Source organism: Leptinotarsa decemlineata, unplaced genomic scaffold, assembly GCF_025532065.1.
Source record: "Leptinotarsa decemlineata unplaced genomic scaffold, Ldec_3_MD MMD2_tig00026328_RagTag_RagTag, whole genome shotgun sequence".
Lineage (NCBI taxonomy): Eukaryota > Metazoa > Arthropoda > Insecta > Coleoptera > Chrysomelidae > Leptinotarsa > Leptinotarsa decemlineata.
In genome coordinates this window covers 34,371,160-34,390,504 of record NW_027412688.1, presented here as the reverse complement: position 1 = coordinate 34,390,504, position 19,345 = coordinate 34,371,160, and the positions used below count along the sequence as shown (strand labels likewise).

General features: G+C 35.9%; 3 protein-coding genes across 8 annotated transcripts in view; 2 read left to right on the top strand and 1 right to left on the bottom strand.

The window, feature by feature from the left end:
• Positions 1 to 19,345, bottom strand: part of Syt1 (Synaptotagmin 1) — a 118,376-nt gene that overhangs the window by 60,474 nt on the left and 38,557 nt on the right. The window lies entirely within an intron of this gene.
• On the top strand, positions 3,259 to 10,013 carry LOC111506720 (facilitated trehalose transporter Tret1). Of its 3 annotated transcripts, none has more exons than XM_023161905.2 (3): positions 3,260 to 3,566; positions 4,789 to 4,882; positions 8,263 to 10,013. In XM_023161905.2, exons 1-3 carry the CDS (start codon positions 3,555 to 3,557, stop codon positions 9,573 to 9,575), a joined length of 1,419 nt encoding a protein of 472 aa, XP_023017673.2. In that variant the 5' UTR covers positions 3,260 to 3,554; the 3' UTR covers positions 9,576 to 10,013. The 3 variants fall into 3 exon arrangements, with proteins under 3 accessions (XP_023017675.2, XP_023017673.2, XP_023017672.2); XM_023161904.2 differs by having other exon boundaries at positions 3,263 to 3,618; XM_023161907.2 differs by lacking the exon at positions 4,789 to 4,882 and having other exon boundaries at positions 3,259 to 3,618.
• LOC111506717 (facilitated trehalose transporter Tret1) lies at positions 11,834 to 18,373 on the top strand. The gene is made up of 2 exons (XM_023161899.2): positions 11,834 to 11,992; positions 17,032 to 18,373. Exons 1-2 carry the CDS (start codon positions 11,863 to 11,865, stop codon positions 18,369 to 18,371), a joined length of 1,470 nt encoding a protein of 489 aa, XP_023017667.2. The 5' UTR covers positions 11,834 to 11,862; the 3' UTR covers positions 18,372 to 18,373.

Sequence of the window (19,345 nt, the reverse complement as noted above, 5' to 3'; positions counted from 1 at the left end):
AAGCTCCATTGAAATATGCAGTAATATACAGGGTATCTCATTAAAAAAAATACTTTTCCATCAATAACTTTCGATATCTCATTTGAAAAAAAAGTTTTTTTAACTATTGAATTCTACGCAAAAAAGGGTCTTGGAAATGTTTCAATAGAAACAAGAGATTTTTGACAGGAATAATGCTGCAGCAACTTTTCGAAAATGCACATTTTCGAAAAACATGCTGTAACTCAGAAACGATGATATATATCGATATACGGTTTTCACCATTAAGTTTGTCATGAAATATGACATTCCGACACAGTCATCAGTTTTCATGTATCTAGTTTGAAAAAAGGAGTTTCCCTTTGAAAGTGTTCAATTTGGTCCACTCTGTACATGGGTAAATTATAGAGCTGCTGTAATGTAATTGAAATGAGGTAAAATAATATACGTATATAATAATATACGTATTGTTCTTCGACAATATGGGGGTAGACTTGAAACACTCGTCTCATGGATTCGATTTTCTCACCAATTTTTTCGGAAATATAATCGACTTGTTTGTCAAATTTCAGCTGACGATCAACGATGAGCCCCAAAGATTCAATCTCTTGCACCACCTCCAACCGTTGGTCGTTAATTTGTATATGTAGTCCCAAATATACGATAGAACAAGTTATTTTTCATAAACATTCATGAAGCTGATTGCTAACTGTTTCAACAAAATGTTAACGAGGTCAATTCTAGTTAATTAAGAGATCAGAATGTCGACTGCAAAACATATGTATCCTGCATTCAGATAATGCATTGTGGAGCACCATAGCTGTTAAATTGGAATCTGATTCGGTTTTTCAATTTTTTTCTTCGGAATCTATCTTTTGAATAACAAACATTCCAAAACTACCCAAGTGAGTAAATACTTATTTAATATTAATTGTGATATATCACGACATAGCATTTCGAATGTCCTTTTCATGTCAACGAATACGGCACATATTTCAACGCCATTAAAATGCTTATTCTCATGAACGATATGAACAAAAGATGCCATTTTCATAAATGTGTTCAAACTTTTGATTTCTCATAGTTTATGAGTTTTTGAAACACACGCAAGTAGTGGCATGGCTTGTCACAGTTTTCATGAAATGCAATGTCATACATTTCTTCATGTTCCGTTACAAAAGTACTTTGATTAATGAGATTTTCACGGGCATTTACCAAGCAGTTCAGAAATAATGTCAAAAAGGTGATATGATACTCAAGTTTTTGCTCGGAAATGACGCTATTTACAACTATTACCTCAAACGGAATCTTTAGGCATAAACATAGATCAAAACCAGAAATTGAAGGAACATGTAAGACAAAAAATAAAAAAATATAATTGGGTTATTTAAAGTTGCAGATATTGTTACACGAGCTAGGATTTCATGCTGCTGATTTTCTAATGATGAAAAAGCATAGAATTTTTTAATGAAAGACCAATTTAACAGTATATCGGTATCATGAGTATCGCATTCGAAATAGAAAGCAATGCTCAATTTCTTGAAGTGTTTGCAGAATGAATGAATTAATTTCAAACAAACACTACTCTAAAACTAATCAATGCAGTTTATTGTATGATTTTCACTATAAAGGGTTTTGAAAATCCGCGACACGTGTTTCACTATAAAATAGTTTCCTTAAACGTAAACTCGTTACGCTTGAGGAAGCTTTTGTATAGAGAAACACGTGTCGCGGTTTTTGTAAAACCTTTTATAGTGAAAATCATATAGTACAGGATCCCGCCGCAAAATCACTATGTTCATAGCGTATTTAATCAAACTCAGATTTTAACATACATTTATGAAGGGCAAAATACATTTATAACAGGTTGCCAGTCAAAAAGTGGCCGCCAATATTTTTATTTGAAAAAATCAAGCTACTTAAATACTTCATGGAGTAATAGCCGGGTCACTCCCACTTTGAAACCCTTTATCACTTGGAAGGATCGATTGCAGCTGGAAAAATGATTCAGAAGCAGATTCTGTGAAACATGTTCTCCCTATATAATCAGTAGACAGTTGAAAATCTTGCGAAAAAAATTGGATTCGATAATTAAGGAAACATTAGCTACATGAATAGCATTTTACAAGTATTGCTCAGACGAGCTTATAACGATGAACGAGTACAAGAATGTTTTCTCCTTATTCACCAAACTCAAACACCTGTTCATGCAGCTGCAGTTTCGAATGTATCATCTCCAAATACGCGAAGTTTCACGGATACGTAATGAGCATTATACCTCAGTAAGGTGACCAGAGGAAAGTTGCATCCTCAGCATATAAATCTTTATAAATATTGAGGGAGGTCAAGATCAACAGAAATTCATTCAGTATTCATTTATTACTCTTCAGAAGCAGTTCCAGAGCATTTTTAGAATGCAGCACATTTCCTTTTCATCGTTCCTGCTGGGTAGCAGTATAATGTAAGTTTTTTGGTGATTCTTTGTATCTTTCCTAACTATTTTATCAACTACCCTTAGCGTAATTTTTTCGTTCTCATCATCATAAATATTTTATTCAGTTTTAAATGGGTTCTTTCATTATTTGGATGGAAGAGGGTTGGTTGAAACAGCGATGGATCCTCTTATGATGAGCAAAACGAGTACTGAATTGCAACAATACAATGAAACGTGTCAAGATGTTGGGAACAACGGTTTGGTGTTAGGATAGAACTCCAATAATATTCATTACTACTCAGAACTCCAGTAATATTTATTTCTTTCTAACAAAGTAAAGTTTCACCTCATTTCTATATCAACAATTTGCGGGAAATGTCCCCTGAAAGTTAACGATTATTCCAACAGAATGATTTATGTACGACTATACATATTTTGATTTTGGAAAGCAATAAACAGTCTTCATTCATGGCCGTTCACTACGGTGTGTTCAAAGATATCGGACTCACCGAAATCGGATAGGTACAGCATGATTTTTGAAACATGTTTCGATAGTTCGTCCAGTCTAACTCATATATAGAATAAATAGGCAAAGTTAAAATTAGAATGTAGTATCATACCTCCTGGTGACACCAACTTGGATGGTGAAACATACGTCAAGAGGAGTGTTACAGTTTTGGCATGCGGAAGGAAAGTTTGTTTTGGATTTATTTCACAAAAATGTTCCACTTTCACTTTCAGGTGAGTTAAAGCCATTCAGAGTAACCGAAGTCGAGAATTAGTTTGAGATTTATTTGAGTTCGGCACGAGAATTGTCATTGTATGAATAATGAGGAATTTAATGGTTTCCACTATAAAGTAGCTGCTAGCTACCGTCGTTCGAGTATCGGATACATCTGGAAAAGCCAGTGTATAGTGAAGCACTATATTGCATCGGCAAACCAAAGAAACATTTTCAAGTTTGGCAACACTGGTTTCTTCAATGCACTAGGTCACTAGGTTATTGAACGCAGTGGGAACACTGTGAATCTGAATAGTGAGACAAATTCACGTGTCATTCATAAGTTATAAGCAAATTTATAGTTTTCTTCTTATTGAAACGGAAAACGGTGTTGTAGTTTTATTTAAGAACCTATTTCCAATGAGCATAAAGGTAATTCTTTAGGACCCCCGCATATATGACGTAAATGGAAAATGATAAAAAGGTCTGTATCAATCTAATAGGAGTAATTTCGATGAATTTCTGCCACAACTTTTATGAAATTTGACTTTTGTATAATACTAATAGTAATGAACGGGCTGTTATTACATTCTTTTTATAATTCATTATAATACAACTAACATTTCTACCTACTAATGAAATGATTAGAAATCTGACATTGAAGTTTTTTGAATACGTTAATGTAATAACCGTTATATACAGATTTCATGAAGTGCTATGTGGTTGGAGATAATTTTAGATATTGAAACTCATTAGTCTCATTAATTCAACCTTTCAGTTTCGCTTTATACTTTTGAACTGATGTATATAGATATTTTCCTGATCACGAATTTTATAAACGCAATGAAAACATTTTTTGTACAACTGTGAATGTGAATTTACATCGTCTGAAATATATTAAAAATAAATACTTTCAATAACGTTTAACGTGGTTTTTTGTTCCGATAAGTTATCGCTTTTGAACGACTGTTGTCTTGAAAATATCATTTCATGTTTTTAGTAAAATAGTATTGAAAAACTTTTCCTGTCTGAAAAAATAAGTCCAAAATAACTAAATAAAAATTATATTTTTCATACATTTTATCCTTAATGTTATGGCTTTGGCGAAATGAATTTTTGGCAATTCAATATGATCACTTGATGAAATATTCAGTATTTCTTACCCACAATCATTTACCGAAATATAATTTATATCTGGAAATTCTTCGAAAAATCTTCGGCCAACAATCAAAAAGATTTCTAAAATCCACTTGTTCCACTTGTTCCACTTCTGCGCCACCCACATTTTTTTAAGCCTGATTGGCTGGATCAGACATAGCCAGACATATGGATTGGTAGGCGTATTATGTTGGAATGGCCTCTCATTCATGGAATTGGACTCCTCTCAATTCTTCCTTTGGGTCTGGGTCAAATCGAAAGTTCATTTTACGCAAGAAAAAAAACTGTTTCACTATGTTCACGTTGTGAACCTATTTATTCATCTATCCATTACTGTCATTATCCTTATCAAAATTGCATTCCTGAACAAATTCATGGAAGGTAATTAGGTTTAATCAGGCAATGCTCATATTGGTTGGTATTGAACTAGATTGCACACTATTCAAAAATAGTCAATGTTTGTACGAATCAACATAAATTCTATAATTCATTCCAGAGGAAAAGTTGGAGTGAGCTGATGATGGAAAACAAAGAAACAGAAAAGAATGTTTCACACGGAACAATTTTTCAAATATATACCTCATTCATAGGTAAGTGTTTTTTGTAAAGTGATATGAAAATATCCAAATAATACTTGAATCTAAAATAGTGTTTGGTAACGAGGTAACACAAAAAGCGTATAAATAAAATGTACTGATTCAACCAGTTATGATGGATTGAAATCGTTCGTTTTTTTTGTTATTTTTTTAATTTGTGATCAGAAGTTATTTCGAAAATATATTCCATTGAAAAACTACATTATTAAAATTGAACTTTCAAAACTTGACCCGTCAGGGGGTTATCTCAAAAAACAACTATTACTAGTCGTCAGAATTTAAAAATAATCTCTAGCTAAAAATTATGATGGCTATCCATCCTTGAATATTGTCAACTCACTAAACCAATTACTAATATTTACTTTGTACTTCCAATTTCAAGATTTATTGTCAAACTCAACTTTGAATTTCCCGACGCCAAGCATTACATAACGAAAGTGTTATTCTACTATTCAGAATGTTATGGAATTATCAGCAGAATTTTCTCATCACATTGTCACAATCGAAAGATAACTTCTATATAGGTATTTACGCCCTTATTTGATCATTATACGAATGTTAAACTAATTTTCCAACCTAAATATCTTAAAGTAACGGAAGAATGAACGAAACCCTTGACCTGAAATCCTTCTGTAATAAATCGTATGAATCGCCAAGCAACAGACCACACTGGAAAATGTTTCAGTTTTCATTTCCTTCTTCACTTTATCATTTCTATTACTTCTTTTTTTGCATTCGTTTTGTCACTTCCTTTTGTAATATTTCATTTTTTCTCGTTGTCTCCATCCCTATCTCTATTCCTCTACCTCTTTGTCCTTTTGTTTTGTCTAATCCCCACTTCATTTTTTCTCGTTGTCTCCATCCCTGTCTCTATTCCTCTACCTCTTTGTCCTTTTGTTTTGTCTAATCCCCACTTCATTTTTTCTCGTTGTCTCCATCCCCGTTTCTATTTTTCCGTCTCTTTGTCCCTTTGTCTTGTCTAATCCCTACTTTCTCATTTTGTTCCTTATTATTTCCAATTCCCTTTTCTTTCAATATCAGTACGAGTGTTTTCTATTTTCATCCATTGGTTTTTCTTCTAACTGTGCTATTTTTTCAAGTCATATCTCAGCAACAAACGACAAACGGTGTAATGAGGTCTTCAAAGATCGGTTTTGAGACCTACTCTGTTCATGATTTATGTAAATATACATTGTAATATCTACAGCCTTTCATATGCATTATCGCAGATGATGTATGAAGACGATGTAAACCTCATATACTTCTCAATTTTATTATGATGATATTAGTAAACTAAATCGATTTGATCATTTAACAGGTTGCACCCACAATGTTTATGTTTGTGAATTTCCAAGGATTCTAAATAATTGAGTTTGTAACCCTTCCTTGCATAGTGCCAAATTTCCGTATCGTTTAGATTCTCTTGTGAAGGAATCCAGGCATTGTGACAAACTCAATTGGTCAGTTCTTTGTAGTATGTCGAGAGACAAATCCCATCAGATCGAAGGTTACTGAAGAGTGTCCACAGTGTGTGCACTTCATTTTCCAAAATATGTTAGAGTTACCCATTTCTTGATTTCTGGTTGTTTCCCTGATGGTTTATTAATCTGTAAGTGAATTTCCGGCTTTATTTCCAGACTAACTTCTGGATAGTATCTGCGTTGAAACCATTATTATGACCTATTTGTGTAATTATATCAATTTCTCTAGCTAGATGGTTAGCAGACAAAGGCAGTGAGAATGCTCTGTGCAACATTGAATTGTAGGCTGCTAATTTATGACTGTCTGAATGGAAAACATCGCTTGGAATGGTGATGTCTGTATAGCTAGGTTTTCTGAAAACATTAAACTCAAATTCATTCTGATTGTGTGTAATGGTCAGGTCTAAGAAATTTATCTGTTTCTCTATCTCTGTTTTGAGTGTGAACTGAATGTTGCTATTGAGATCATTCATGAATGTCATAAATTGGTTCGGCTGTCGTGTAGTACCTCTGAAACAAGCGAGAATATCACCTACATATCTGTACCTACATATCTGTTTTTTACCCAGGTCGGAATTTACTATAGTGGTTTCCAAGTTGTTCATAAATATTTCTGCTAAAAGTGGACCAAGGGGCCCATTGGTAAACCTGAATCCTGTTAATAAAATTTGTTGTTGAACCGTAGGTAGTTCTGATTTAGGCACACATCGGAAGCTGTTGAAATTTCAATATGGTCTACTTTGGCTTGTTCTAATATGTATAAAATGAAGGGTTCACACTCGTTATACGGTATGTTGGAGAACATATTATTTACATCGAATGAAACTAAAATTGAATTATGTGGCGTGGTTTGGTTCCTTATGTTTTCTACTAAAGTCAGTGAAATTTTAATGCTGTGAGGTCCCACCTCACAGCATGGAAATTCACAAGCATAAACATTGCGGGTGCAACCTGTTGAATGATCAAATCGATTTAGTTTACTCACCGGTTTTTAAATTCGCACATCCACATTGTAAACTGTAAATTCAGGTTCTCAATCAAGCCAAGTACCTCTATCAGTACCTACAGGGGTGGTATATAAGGACTAATGTAATGAATCATTGTTAGTTTATTGTATAAGTTTGAAAATGTCCGTATAGGACGAAACTGCAGTAACGTTAGTTACAAATAAAAGTGGCAAAAAACATAGAAAGCTTCATTTTTGTTTTCTTCTTTATGATTTCCTACCACCTAGTACCGGCTACATACATCAATTTATATTGTTTTCATATTCTTCCAGCCTTTACGCATTTAATTTTTGTTCGTACTGATGTTCTTGAAATTGTGATGATTCTAATTGAATTTATTTTATATTATTTTGATAACTTTCCAATACCAATCAACTATAGTACCTTTTCATTGTATAGATTATGTACCATGACTTACACAAATATTTTCTATATAATGTAGTCAAATGAAGTGTGTCTGCCTGTCCTCTATATCTTCTTTCGTTTTTCTACATACTGCATTATGTTTCTCCTTGTTTCGTCACATCACTTCTCTTTTCCTTATCTACTCTGACCCTTTCCTTTCTCCAGCCATTAAATTCATTACTTCTTCCTCCATTTTTGACTTATGTTCTTATTGTATTCCCTTCTACATTTTTTCTGTTACATATCTCTGTATCCCTCCTTTCATCTTCCTTTTTTTTGTTTATATATTTTTTTCGATCCCTCTTCTTTATTTTCTTTCTTTTTTCTGGCTCAAACTCTCACACTGATTTCAGTGGGATTAGTTTTCAGCGAATACTTCATTACTTACCACTATTGTGCCTAATAAGTAACCATTTATGTTTCGACAAATCCCCAAACAATTCCTAGTTCTACTAAATGACAAATGCTATTTCATTTTCAGTTGGTCTACTAGCGATAACAGATGGCATGGCGTATGGTTGGACATCCCCCATGATTCCCTACCTGACAAGCGATGAGAGCCACTTAAAAATGAGTCTACACGAAGCAGAGTGGATGGAAACTTGGATGATGATAGGCGTTATTTTTGCTTTACCCATCACAGTGCAGGCAGTGGATAGAATAGGACGAAGAAACACCATTTTGTTCTCTTGTATCATTCTAGTGGCATGCTGGATAGGAATAACAATTGCGAGTAGAGTCGAGTATATCTACGCGGCTAGATTCCTCAAAGGTGTTGGACTAAACATGGCTTATGTTGCTGCACCCATGTACCTAGGAGAAATCGCACACAAAAATATTCGGGGGCTGATGTCTGGTATTGTTTTCACGTTAATGATGGTTGGAACTCTGTTAATCTACATTTTGGGGCCTCTCGTACCTTATTATGTACCTTCAATTATAGCTTCTGTTCTGCTTTCAACGCAAGTCTTTGCATTCTTCTTCTTGCCAGAATCTCCGTACTATCTACTCAATATCAAAAAGTATGAGGAAGCTAAGAACGCTCTGCAGAGATTCAGAGGCAACTCTGATATCGAAGAGGAATTTGAGGAAATCGTCAAGACAATGGAAAGCGACAAGCAAGAAAAATCCAGTTCTCTGAAAGCAATATTCCAAGTGAAACATAATAGGAAATCTCTCATAATTGTTCTGGTTCTAGATCTGTCACAACCATTTGCCTGTCAAGAAATCATGTTAATGAACCTTCACGAGATTCTCAACAGTGCCCAATCAACTTACATGAGTACTACCAGTGCTGGAATAATTTTCGGGTGCATCATGCTGGTATCTGCTATTGTTTCATCCTTGATAGTAGATAGATTCGGAAGAAAATTCTTACTTATAACATCTTCTATTTCAACAGGAATATGTCTCGTTACTCTAGCAATATATTTCCACATGAAGCGGTCTGGACACAACTTGGATTCTCTTAGTTGGATACCCATTGTATCCGTGTTGGTTTATGCGTTTGTTTATAAAATTGGAATAGGCATGGTACCAATAGTAATCACCTCAGAGATTTTCACAACGAAGATAAAAGCTTTGGGTATGACTATATCTGACGGAGTTTATGTTGTTGGATCAATAGCTTCACTGCAGATGTTTTTCGCGCTGAAGAGCACGTTTGGAATTCACGTTCCCTTCTATTTATTCACTTGTTGTGCCCTAGTAACGTCGTTATTCACTATATTTTTAATTCCTGAAACCAAAGGTAAGACTATGGAGGAAATTCAAACAATTCTCAAGGGAGAGTAGCCATCACCGAAGGGAGAAGAATTGGAAAGTTTGAACAAGGAAAATTCATATAATATGTATCAGATTGAAACAGTTCAAGTTTACTACGTTACGTTAAATGAAGATTTGAGCATTCATATGCAGACAGAGTTGAAGTGAATATGAAGTTTGAATATTTTGAGTTGCCTTATTTATAGAGGTCGGTTAAATTTCAAATCATATTTGGATTAGAATATTCTCCGCTATTTGAAATACTGTGACGTGAAAATTATATTTCTGATCACTGCGAAGTATCGATCTTACGGACAGATAAATACGTTGGTTTCAGAGAATGCCCTCGATATCACTTCCAGACTCGGAATCAGATGTATATATTTCTATACAGAGACAGAGACTTTTCAATATGAACAGCGTAGGTCAAGAATTGGAAATATATTACAATAAAAATAATGAATTCAATTCAATAAAATGTCAGTGTCTCTTTGGCGGAGGTTTTCAAGTTTTTGATCGATGGCATCAATAATTACTTCGAAAACTTTGAAAATCATCCCGTTCAGATGTGTTTTTCACTAAAAGTGAATTTTCGCAAAAAATTTTCAAAAAGTATTCATTTTGTTTGAAATTGTGAATTAATTGATGCTTTGAAGGAAGTTCAAAGAAGCTGTGTGTAAGGAATAACGATGTAATCAACCAGGCTAGCGCAGAGATTCGCATTGTATAGAAACCTTCAATAAAGCGAAAAATGGGCTACTGAATCAGAATACAATCAATCAAAACAACGTGAAGTAGCTTGGTTCAAAATCTACTTCTCTATATTTTGTGCTTTTTAATTTTTTTTCACTTTCCATCATCATATCTATTTTATTTCATATTTTATTGTTCATGCATTTATAATATTCATTCTCATATTATGATATTTTCATTATTTGAGTCCAATTATTTTTAGGATTCTTGATATTCCTTTTATTTTTTACACTTTGAATTCGAGATTAATATTTTTTCAAAAAATTCAGAAATTCGAATCCCTCATTGTAATCGAAACATTTTGTGAAATTACTATGAATTTTTTTATTCACCCCCTTCCCCTTGGCATCAAACCCGAATTTATTTTGCCACAGAAATTTCAAAATAAATAAGTCGAGTGATATTTCAGATTTAATTATGATAGTTAGAATTATAGTATTGTAAAATTTTTCATTTTGTGTATCTAAAAGGACTGCTATATTGGTTGGCAAAGAAATATTCGAGGAAAGCAATTCATCTAAAATACTGATAAGTTGGAACGTGTGAATAAGATGTGATTTATGTCCACTAAAGAAGAATTGTCACATGAGCATAATGGGCTTACATCAATGCCTATTTTTGCCAAATGTGCAGGAAACTTACCATGGTTCATTCTCATTCATGTAATGGTAATAGCGTAGAGTTTTGAAAGTTGAAGTTGTCTATGTGGGGCATACTTTTAGGGAAAGTGGGGTGGACTAGTGTATAATGATTTTTCGATTTAGTTGAAGATTGTTTCCAAAGTCTTCTCCAATTCAGTCGTATTTCATATCTAAAATCTGAGATTATGTCTTGCGGAGAGCTGATATCAGTTATCAATTCTACAAAGGTACCTTCTTTCGCTGATTACTACGGATCTTCATCAAGTAACGGCCGAGTTAATCAGATAATCCAAACATGTTGACAAGTGAGTCTGTTGGTGATAAATTCCAAATAAGAAGCCCAACTGATATACGACTGAATCTGTTTAATATTTGCGTATACCTAATTTTTTATTTTGAACAAAAAAGTATCATTATCGGTCGGTTGTCGGTCGGTTCGACATGGGTGCTTTGTTAACTCACCCAAATCGACCGCCGTGTTGGTCGGTGCTTCAATCCCCAGGCTGAACGCTCGATTTTCACTTGCTATCGTCCAACCCGTGGTAGGAATCACACGTTAAAAGGTAAGACCTCGTTAGTCCTTAGCTTGCACAAGTTTCGACTTCTGAGGGTTGTCGTTCGTAAGGCTTACCCAATATCCATTGAAGGTAATCCGGATATACATCCAGAGGGGCCCAATGACTGATTAATTATTTTCAATTGAGATAATGAGATAATTCTAATTATACCAATGACACGTAGGCTTGTAAATGAAAAATATTTAATGTGCTGTAACCCAATGTTGCCTAAATCTTATCAAATTTTCAAATTACGTGAAATGATCATAAACGGTATGATAATATTTATGGCAATGACAATAGAGGTTTACATAAGTGAAGATTAAACTAAATTATGGTATCAACTTGGTCAAATAGACATTTTCAATGAAACTTTTTCTCTCGCTAATTCCAGTCTTTCTTTTAAAATTATATCATTTCACAATGATTGAAAAGAACGAATTAAAGGAAACTGTGTCTGATGGAACTGTCTTTCAACTGTTTACTGCTTTTATAGGTGAGTAGTAGTTTTTGGTTTGCTATATTTATGAGTATAACAATCCTAATCCCAATATAAATCAACGAAATTGCACTTTGTAATTTCGTATGATAATTGAGTCATACTCAGCTCTGTTCGATGGACTTCCTTGAGGAACAAGGCCGCTACAATGACAGAAATGGACTATTCCTAAATAGTTCTAAAACTAATAAAAGGATTTTTGATAACAGATTTATATTTAAATATATTAATCAAACTGATGTAAAGGAAACACAAAAATGAAGCATAAATATTGATAATGATTATATTACAAAAATAATGATAACATCTGGTCAGGCTAGAGTCGAAACAGGATGGGTAACTTTAAGAAGGGGTATATTTCAGGGCGATTCCTTCAGTCCCCTTCTCTTTTGCATCTCACTATTGCGCTCAGGATTACTCGAGGGTATAACTGTGGCTTCCTTGGAAACCGGAGGCACAAGGTCACCATTTGTTTTATATGGATAATTTTGAACTTTATGCCTCTGGAGAAAATGATCTCCATCAGTCCTTGTGGGTGGTGGACGACGCAAGAACTACGGAGACAATGTGCAGCTCGTGGATAAAAGCATCCTACACCATCTGGATGCCGGAGAGATGTATACTTACCTCGGGGTGGAGCAACGTCACTCATAAGAGGTAACAGCAGTGAAGAACTTTCTCCACGGCAAGTATCAGCACAAACATCCGTCAGATCTAGTCATCAGAACTGTCGGGGAAGAGAAAGTTGTTGCAACGAATATGCTTGCCGTTCCAGTCTTACTCGTTTGAAGTAGTGGAGTGGGCTCGGAAGGAGCTGTATCAACTTGACGTAAAATCCAGAAAAACAATGCACCTCCATAGCAATTTGCATCCCGAATGATCCGTTCTACGGTTGTACTTCCCCCGATAACAGGGAGGCCGTGGACTTTACAGTTTGGAGTGTCTACATGACAGAATGGTACTGGATACAGCCTGTAAAGTCGTCAGGAGTTCGGATCCCCTTCTCTGCATGGTCCGCGACCTTGAGAGAGTAGAAATCGGAGCATTTCTCTTTAGGACAGCTTTACGAGCGGCTGATAAGCTCGGCTTAGTTTTTGACATTGAATGAATTCATCACAAACCTGCCACCGAGTTAAAACCCATCCAGCAAAAAGGAGATTGCTTCACTCCTGCGACAACACGAAAATAAGCCAATTCATGATGTCTTCTTCAACAACATTGAAGACCTCGCCTTAACTTTGCTTTTCTTATGTCGAGTGAGCTGAAGTCAGAAACTGAGAGGCTCTGTATCTGTAGAGTAGGGAGGGTGAGTGTAAGCCCACGCACTTAGGCCACATGTGACCCATTGTACATCCTCCCGAGGAGTTGTCCTCCTAGGTCATCGTCCATCCTGTCCTTTCCAGGAAGGTGGACAGGTCACTGGGAGACATCTCCTTTATATCGGCAGGTGTAGGCTAAGAATCGATGAACACACACTCTCTTATTGACGATAACTCCGGGCACTCGCACAGGACATGCCTGACAGTCTCATCTTCCTATTCACACATCCTGCATAGAGATGTGTCCACCAGCCCCATATTATGGAGGTGTTGCCTTAGTCGACAGTAACCAGTCAGAAATCCTACTGTTAGGCGTAGATTTTTCCTGGTCATTGCCAAATATTTCTCCGGCGCCAGCTCTCCAGGGTCACCCAAGGTGATCCTGGCAAGATTACTTCCTTTGGTTTCGTCCCATCTCTTTAAGGATTGAGCATGGGTGTAACACTTGACTAGTTCCGCAATTGTCGAAGTTATCAGGCCGTAGGTACCACTGGGTCCTAAAATTCTTAGTCCAGCTGCTTCCTTGGCTGAAAAGTCGGCAATGCGATTACCTTTATTCCTGCCGTGCCCTTCAACCCACCTCAGGATGATGTTATTATCTACCGAGGCTTTGGCTAAATCTTGGTGACACTCTAGTACTAGCCCTGAGGTTATACGTTGTCTATTCAAGGCTAATAGGGCGTGTCTGCTGTCAGCGCAGTTTGTTTTGTTTTTGCCAGAAATCCTTTTTTTGGTTAATTCTTTTGTAACGATTGAGAAACCAGCCAGTTCTGTTTGGACCACGCTGGTATTTCTTCCCATTCCCCACTCAATTCTTAGGCTTAGTGATTTGAGCCGTCTCTGTAACTGCTCATTATGGCCTGTCAAGATGGTGTCTTCAACATTACAATCTACTGCAGTCGCGTGATGGGTGTAGAGGTTCCAGACACAAGGTGCAGGACCCGCCGCGAGGTGCCAGCAGCCTGGCCACGAAACACTCGCCGATGCGAATATAAGCGCGGTGCGAACGGCGAAGCGTCTAGCGACTGAAACAAACGCAAATCAATGTACTTATGAAGCCATGCGCAACGGCGACCGGCGAAGCGACCGGCGTAATGTACCAAGCGAACCGCATGGGCGACTTGCGGCGCGACGGGCGAGTAAGACAAATACCTACATGAATCAGTACGGCGCGAGCCACGGAGTCGAACGGTAGTCGCGGCGAATAGTGCAGTGATCAAACGAGTTTAGTTGTTTTCGCCGCGAAAAATGAACACCGAGACATTTATTGCTGAAATACTAGCTAGACCATCTATTTGGAAGACTGATTAAAAAGTTAGAAATTCATTATTCATTCTACTGTCAGTTACAAGTTAGAAGTTGTTTTTTGTTTCAGTTGTACGAAAAATTAGTGTCATTTAATTTAAATTTTTGCAATAAATAACATAATTATCTGAAAGTGTTTTTATTTCATGAAATATTAATTTACAGGGTAACGTTTAATTAGCTGATAATATTTTGGGCAGAGAGAGTTCCAAATAAATTTAGTTATAAAAAAATCCGTTTGCGACCATTATTTTCTTGGGAAAAGTTGTTCATACTGATGGATACTATAGGTAATTCTCCAAAATATGATCAGCTGATTAAATATTACCTCTATACATAGGTATATAGATGAATACGTAATGTAGCTCAACATATAGCGACTCTGATACAAAAAGCGACTCTGATATTCATAATGCTGTACGCAAAATTAATTTGACTCTTGAAAACGTGGCGAAGTTCTTGAACATAAACAAACTCAAACTGAATACCACTAAAACGAAAGCTTTGATATTGACAACACAATATAAATATAACTTAATTGATGTCAACTTCATTAATATTGAGATCTACGGCGAAACTATAGAAATTGTGAAAGAATTCAAATACCTAGGCTTCTTCGTTGATAACACTTCGAACTTAAAAAATACTTCCAGTATATGTGTGATAAAATTTGTAAAAAATTATTTTTCTTTACTAGAATTAGTAGACAATCAACATTCCAATGTAATTTGACTGTTTATAAAACAAAAATCCTACCATACTTTGATTACTGTGCTACTTTGATATCATTACTAGACGGTAATTCCATCTCTACTCTACAAAAATTACAAAACAGAGGAATGTGCTTGTTATTAAAATTCCATAAATATACTCCTATATTATCAATGATTAATATTCTGAATTGGATGACAGTAAAAGATAGATTACAATATTTTTCTATGATATTCATATTCAAAATACTCACTGGAAAAGCACCACATTACTTCAATGAGTTTATTACATATAACCATCAGATACACAAATACGATACAAGAGGAAGAGATGACTTGGTTGCCCTACGAACTAACCTTGCGAGAACAATGAATTCTATTTTTCACAGAGGACTCTTGGACAAGCTTCCTAATGAAATTAAACAATGTAACACCCTTCAACTCTTCAAACGCTCCTTATCTCAATATCTACGGCACAATACTATTCCAATTGAGTTGTGCATCATTCTTCTTTCTATTAATCTCTTCATCATTTACCACTGCTATGTTTTACCCAATATATTCCATTATATTGTAATTCTGTTCAATAACTGATATATTTGTATAATATTTATGTATTTCAGGATATATTTTTCAAATAAATCTATTTCCATTTCTATTTCTATAGATATGTATAGCTAGGTAAATACACGGAGCAGCACTCAAAATTCTATTTGCATTGAGTTTTTTCTCCAATTCTAGTTGAATATTCATAAGAATATAATCGAAGGTTTCAATGCTCATCCTGGTATGTACCCAAAAAAATTTTCTGGGTATAATCTGTATTTCTCGTACTTCTTGTGGAATTCTCCATCTACACCCCGATTCTTCTTCAAATCATGCACTCCACAATCTATTACAAATATTAGGTCTTGAACCATGAATTCGATAAAGACATTTCGCTGTCGGACTATTGGTCGCGGCGGCGAACGTGACTGCCCGTGGCCTGCAAACGGTGCCGCGCGAATGGTCGCCTCGCCTCCCGCTTCGACGTTCGCACCGCCGATCCCCGTGGCCAGGCCGTAAGACACCAATGCTCTTGCTACCAGCATGTCCAGCATATGTCTTGGCCTATATCCATCGACATAACGCGGCCCGAAAAGTGCTATATTACCATCTACGGCAAGGAGTAACTTATATAAAATAGGTTATTTCTCTCAATAGAGATAATATTAGGCCTTTTCAAATTAACGAAATGTACCAAAAATCGCTTCAGCAGCAGCAACTGGAACAGGCCAACAGAAGAGGTCCGATCCTACTCCAGGACAACGCCCGTCCGCACGTCCTACAAGTCACCGTTCAAAAATTAAACAAATTGAGCGTCGAAGTTTTGCCCCAACCACCACACTCCCCTGACTTCACGCCAATCGCCTACTATCTTTTCAAACACTTCGTTAACATTCCACCGGTAGGTCTTTCGTCAGTCAAGACCAAGCGAAAACTACTTGCGTCGACTTCATCGAATCTCGGGTTCACAATTTTATGTTGAGGAAATTGATCGATATATGTTACGTTGGTAATATTTCACTGATTGGAATGGCGTTTATTTCGATTATTTGAAGTAGAAAACGGACAAATTTTCTGAATTCACCTTGGAAAAATTCTACCGACGAACTAATAAAGTCATTTAGAATATCAAATGTAACCTTTTTTTCATTTTCAGCTACATTATTAGCCGTCACCGATGGCATGTCATACGGATGGAGTGCTCCTATGACCCCTTACTTTATCAGTGGAGAGAGTCACGTAAAAATGACCTTACAAGAAGCTGAAAGAATGGAAACATGGTTGATGATTGGTACCATATGCGCGCTGCCAGTTACCGTATTTGCAGTAGATAAAATAGGAAGAAAAAAAACTCTACTAGCCTCCTGTGTCGTTTTGATACTATGCTGGATAATGATAGCAATAGGAAGAAGAATAGAAATCCTCTACGCAGGAAGGTTACTACAAGGATCAGGAGTTAACATGGCCTTTGTTGCTGCTCCAATGTACATAACAGAAATCACACAAAAACACTTTCGAGGAATGATAATAAGTACAGTTTTCGTGATGATGATGTTTGGTGTTTTATTAGTATATTCAACAATACCATTTGTTCCACATTATGTTCCTTCAGTCATAGCCGTTGCTTTACTATCGGTCCAGCTGGTAGTATTTTCATTTTTGCCGGAAACTCCTTACTACCTCATCAAAACAAAACAATATGAAGAAGCCAGGAAGTCCCTTCAAAGCTTCAGGGGCGACTGCAACATCGACAAAGAGTTCAACGAAATCCTCAAGGAAGCTGAAACCCACCAGAAAGAAAATATGTCTGCTATCAAGGGAATGTTTCTAGTAAAAAGTTATCGAAAAGCTCTCATAATAGTATTCTTTCTGACTATCTGTCAACCATTTGGATGTATGGAAATAATTTTGATGAATCTTCATGAGATCCTCAACAACGCAGGGTCCGTATATATGGATTCCAAATATGCTGCTATCATCTTTGCCAGTTTGATGATGGTATCTGCACTTGCATCTTCTTTTACTATCGACAAATTCGGAAGGAAATTTCTGTTGATAACATCGACGATTCTCACAGGATTATGCCTTCTGACATTAGGAGTATATTTTAATTTAAAAACTGCTGGCTTCGACATGGAATCAGTCAGTTGGATACCCATAGTGGCTGTAATGGTCTACGCACTCGTTTTCAAAATTGGATTGGGAATGGTACCAATTGTAGTGACAACGGAGGTTTTTACAGCAAACATAAGACCTCTAGGAATGACTCTTGCAGACGGTTTTTATGTTGCTGCTTCTATATTGTCACTGGAGCTATTCTTCAATTTGAAGAGCACGTTTGGCATGCATGCCGCTTTCTATACGTTCACTCTTTATGCCTTCGTTACGTTGACATTCATTATTTTTTGGGTTCCAGAAACCAAGGGTAAGAGTATTGAGGAAATTCAGGATATTTTGAGAGGAACCAAAGGGCCGTCATTAGAGGAAAGTAATTGAGTTTCTGAAAGTAAAATACCTTCTCAACCTATCGATATTATTTTTTTGTATACTAGAACTTTCAAAACACTCTTCTCTATATCGCTCTGGTGGGTGAGACAAGTAATTCTGTTTTACTTATGGTTTTCGTCGTTATGCGTATGTCTACTGTAATGCATGTTCTATGAGAAATCCCATTCCATTTGAAACTGAGAGTGAAACTGTGCGAAATTTTCTACTACACTATATTCAGTACATCGATAAAAGAGAACCAGCTGTGTTATTTCTATCAAAAGATACCTATATTCGTTTTTTTTATAATTTTGTATTCAAATATATTTTTTGACATACTCAAAAAATTGTTTCCTTCATTCGTCATATTTCATAGCATCGATCTGAATGAAAAAATGAAATGAGGAATAAAACTTTTCAGCTTTGACATCTCCAGTAATTTTTAATGAAAGGGAAAGAACTTCACGGGAAGTTAGAAAAGCTGAAATTATTAGTGATAACGCAATAATGTGTAGATCATTCAAAGATGTTCCTCTCGGATACAAAGCGCAAAAAATACGTTCAAAAAAACCACCTTTGATAAGAAACGTTGAATTACAAAAAAATCAATTTTTGGCAGTCAGATTGAACACCAAGTATGGAACGAAATTGAAACAGATTTCATACACAAGAACACAATGTTATACAGTGTGTAACAACGAAAACTTAACAGAGCCGTTTTTTTTAATATAAAAAGTAAGATCTTCAAAAAAAGCTCAGACACGTCGACTTCTAATCAATGGGGGACACCTTTCAGACTAATCAGATTTTTTGTAGTACGCACCCCCTCGGAGAGGTGCGTCCGACGACCCTTATTTAGATAGCGAAAGTAGGTCGAGTGGCACCTTGTTTTTAAGGTCTTCCGAATACCTTTACATCTCTGTTGAAAGAAAATTTTTGTAACGATTAGTTTTCGACTTAATTTGAAGATTTAAAGGTATTTT

What these genes read in the sequence shown, in the direction of transcription:
- LOC111506717 (XM_023161899.2), top strand. Translation starts at nt 11,863, where the DNA reads ATGAAACTTTTTCTCTCGCTAATTCCAGTCTTTCTTTTAAAATTATAT. An exon ending in ACTGTTTACTGCTTTTATAG is followed by an intron (nt 11,993 to 17,031) that starts GTGAGTAGTAGT and finishes TTTCATTTTCAG; the next exon opens with CTACATTATTAGCCGTCACC.
- LOC111506720 (XM_023161904.2), top strand. An exon ending in AATATATACCTCATTCATAG is followed by an intron (nt 4,883 to 8,262) that starts GTAAGTGTTTTT and finishes TTTCATTTTCAG; the next exon opens with TTGGTCTACTAGCGATAACA.